We start from the raw sequence: 2859 nt of genomic DNA, 5'->3' as shown, positions 1-2859 counted from the left end.
TGTCCAGGTCAAGGGAGACCAAACCGGCATCATGGACGAGAGGTGAAATCATTCCTGGTGCACCTGGACTCGCTGGACGAGTCCGACGGGAGAGAGAATGGATTCAGCAGAGAGTTTAACGTGAGTGCCTGTTGTAAACCCCCCTGCGGCTTTGGCGGGTGAGTTGGCCTCAAACGAAGAAAGGTGAACGCGGCCCCTTTCGATTCTGCTCTCTTGATTCCCGCACAGTCTGACATCTAGTGAATTATTAGCAAGTGGGGGGGGGGGGGGGGGGTGTGAAATTGGATCACAGGAGAATGCCCCACTCCCTACAGTTGTCCCTGTGCCATCTCGTCTTTAACCCCATTTAGTCCATCAGCCCTCAGCCCCACTCCCCAACCCTATTCCAATCCCCCATCCCCTCCCCCACTACACTGTCCTACTGAGGTGAGCCCGAGTTCCTCCAATCTCTCCTCATAGCGAAAGACTCTCCGTCCCTGCAGACATTCCAGTTCCTCTCTCTCTCCCCCTCTGCTCGGCCGTCTCAGCGCACAGATCCCTAAAAGAAAAGCCCCGGAGATGGTATTCAGAGCTGTAGGGGGTATGGGGGGGTAACTGGCACTGTTGAGTTCAGCCTCTGAGAGTGTGTGTGTGTGTGTTTTTTTTTACAAATGGAAAGTACATTTCTTTTGTGTTCTGCGCTGGCCGAGACCTGGGCAGACAGGAGGAACTGAAATGAATTGAAATGTCATTTTTTTTTTTATTCTCGAACTTCCTCGTTCCCCGAACTTGGTCACTGATTAACTGGGCAGGGATGTTCAATTGCACTTGGGACCCAGTGGTTTCGATTGAACGAGTGGTGAGGGGGGAGACCGGGGGAGGGTGCAGTGATAGGGAGGGTTATAGGGGCTGGAGGTGGTTACAGAGATAGGGAGGGTTCTAGGGGCTGGAGAAGGTTACAGAGATAGGGAGGGTTGTAGGGGCTGGAGGAGGTTACAGAGATAGGGAGCATTGGAGGGGCTGGAGGAGGTTACAGAGATAGGGAGCATTGGAGGGGCTGGAGGAGGTTACAGAGATAAGTAGGGTTGTAGGGGACTGGAGGAGGTTACAGAGATAGGGAGGGTTCTAGGGGCTGGAGGAGGTTACAGAGATAGGGAGGGTTCTAGGGGCTGGAGGAGGTTACAGAGATAGGGAGGGTTGTAGGGGCTGGAGGAGGTTACAGAGATAGGGAGCATTGGAGGGGCTGGAGAAGGTTACAGAGATAGGGAGGGTTGTAGGGGCTGGAAGAGGTTACAGAGATAAGTAGGGTTGTAAGGGCTGGAGGAGGTCACAGAGATAGGGAGGGTTGTAGGGGCTGGAGGAGGTCACAGAGATAGGGAGGATTGTCGGGGCTGGAAGAGGTTACAGAGATAGGGAGGATTGTTGAGGCTGGAGGAGGTCACCGAGATAGGGAGGGTTGTAGGGGCTGGAGGAGGTCACAGAGAGAGGGAGGATTGTCGGGGCTGGAGGAGGTTACAGAGATAGGGAGGGTTGTCGGGGCCAGAGGAGGTCACAGAGATAGGGAGGGTTGTCGAGGCTGGAGGAGGTTACAGAGATAGGGAGGGTTGTAGGGGCTGGAGGAGGTTCCAGAGATAGGGAGGGTTGTAGGGGCTGGAGGAGGTTACAGAGATAGGGAGGGTTGTAGGGGCTGGAGGAGGTTACAGAGATAGGGAGGGTTGTAGGGGCTGGAGGAGGTCACAGAGATAGGGAGGGTTGTAGGGGCTGGAGGAGGTCACAGAGATAGGGAGGTTTGTAAAGTTTGGAGGAGGTTACAGAGATAGGAAGGGTTGTAGGGGCTGGAGGATGTTACAGAGATAGGGAGGGTTGTAGGGGCTGGAGGAGGTTACAGAGATAGGGAGGGTTGTAGGGGACTGGAGGAGGTTACAGAGATGGGGAGGGTTGTAGGGGCTGGAAGAGGTTACAGAGATAAGTAGGGTTGTAGGGGACTGGAGGAGGTTTCAGAGATAGGGAGGGTTGTAGGGGACTGGAGGAGGTTACAGAGATAGGGAGGGTTGTAGGGGCTGGAGGAGGTTACAGAGATAGGGAGGGTTGTCAGGGCTGGAGGAGGTTGCAGAGATAGGGAGGGTTGTCGGGGCTGGAGGAGGTTGCAGAGATAGGGAGGGTTGTCGGGGCTGGAGGAGGTTGCAGAGATAGGGAGGGTTGTAGGGGCTGGAGGAGGTTACAGAGATAGGGAGGGTTGTAGGGGCTGGAGGAGGTTACAGAGATAGGGAAGATTGTCGAGGCTGGAGGAGGTTACAGAGATAAGGAGGGTTGTAGGGGCTGGAGGAGGTTACAGAGATAGGGAGGATTGTCGGGGCCGGAGGAGGTTACAGAGATAGGGAGGGTTGTAGGGGCTGGAGGAGGTTACAGAGATAGGGAGGGTTGTCGGGGCTGGAGGAGGTTGCAGAGATAGGAGGGTTGTCGGGGCTGGAGGAGGTTCCAGAGATAGGGAGGGTTGTAGGGGCTGGAGGAGGTTCCAGAGATAGGGAGGGTTGTAGGGGCTGGAGGAGGTTGCAGAGATAGGAGGGTTGTCGGGGCTGGAGGAGGTTCCAGAGATAGGGAGGGTTGTAGGGGCTGGAGGAGGTTCCAGAGATAGGGAGGGTTGTCGGGGCTGGAGGAGGTTGCAGAGATAAGGGAGGGTTGTAGGGGACTGGAGGAGGTTTCAGAGATAGGGAGGGTTGTAGGGGACTGGAGGAGGTTACAGAGATAGGGAGGATTATCGGGGCTGGAGGAGGTTACAGAGATAAGGGAGGGTTGTCGGGGATGGAGGAGGTTACAGAGATAGGGAGGGTTGTAGGGCCTGGAGGAGGTTACAGAGATAGGGAGGATTGTCGGGGCTGG

At 55.6% G+C, this 2859-nt stretch overlaps 1 protein-coding gene across 1 annotated transcript in view; it reads left to right on the top strand.

The window, feature by feature from the left end:
* Window positions 1-2859, top strand: part of LOC137360066 (tyrosine-protein phosphatase non-receptor type 18-like) — a 52575-nt gene that overhangs the window by 867 nt on the left and 48849 nt on the right. The window contains exon 2 of the mRNA XM_068025657.1: window positions 8-120. Within this exon, the coding sequence (XP_067881758.1) occupies window positions 8-120 (113 nt within the window). The remainder of the gene's footprint in view (window positions 1-7; window positions 121-2859) is intronic.

The sequence above is a fragment of the Heterodontus francisci genome, unplaced genomic scaffold (genome assembly GCF_036365525.1).
Source record: "Heterodontus francisci isolate sHetFra1 unplaced genomic scaffold, sHetFra1.hap1 HAP1_SCAFFOLD_1085, whole genome shotgun sequence".
Lineage (NCBI taxonomy): Eukaryota > Metazoa > Chordata > Chondrichthyes > Heterodontiformes > Heterodontidae > Heterodontus > Heterodontus francisci.
The sequence above is the reverse complement of the archived record's forward strand: the minus strand, read 5'-3'. Positions and strand labels throughout refer to the sequence as shown.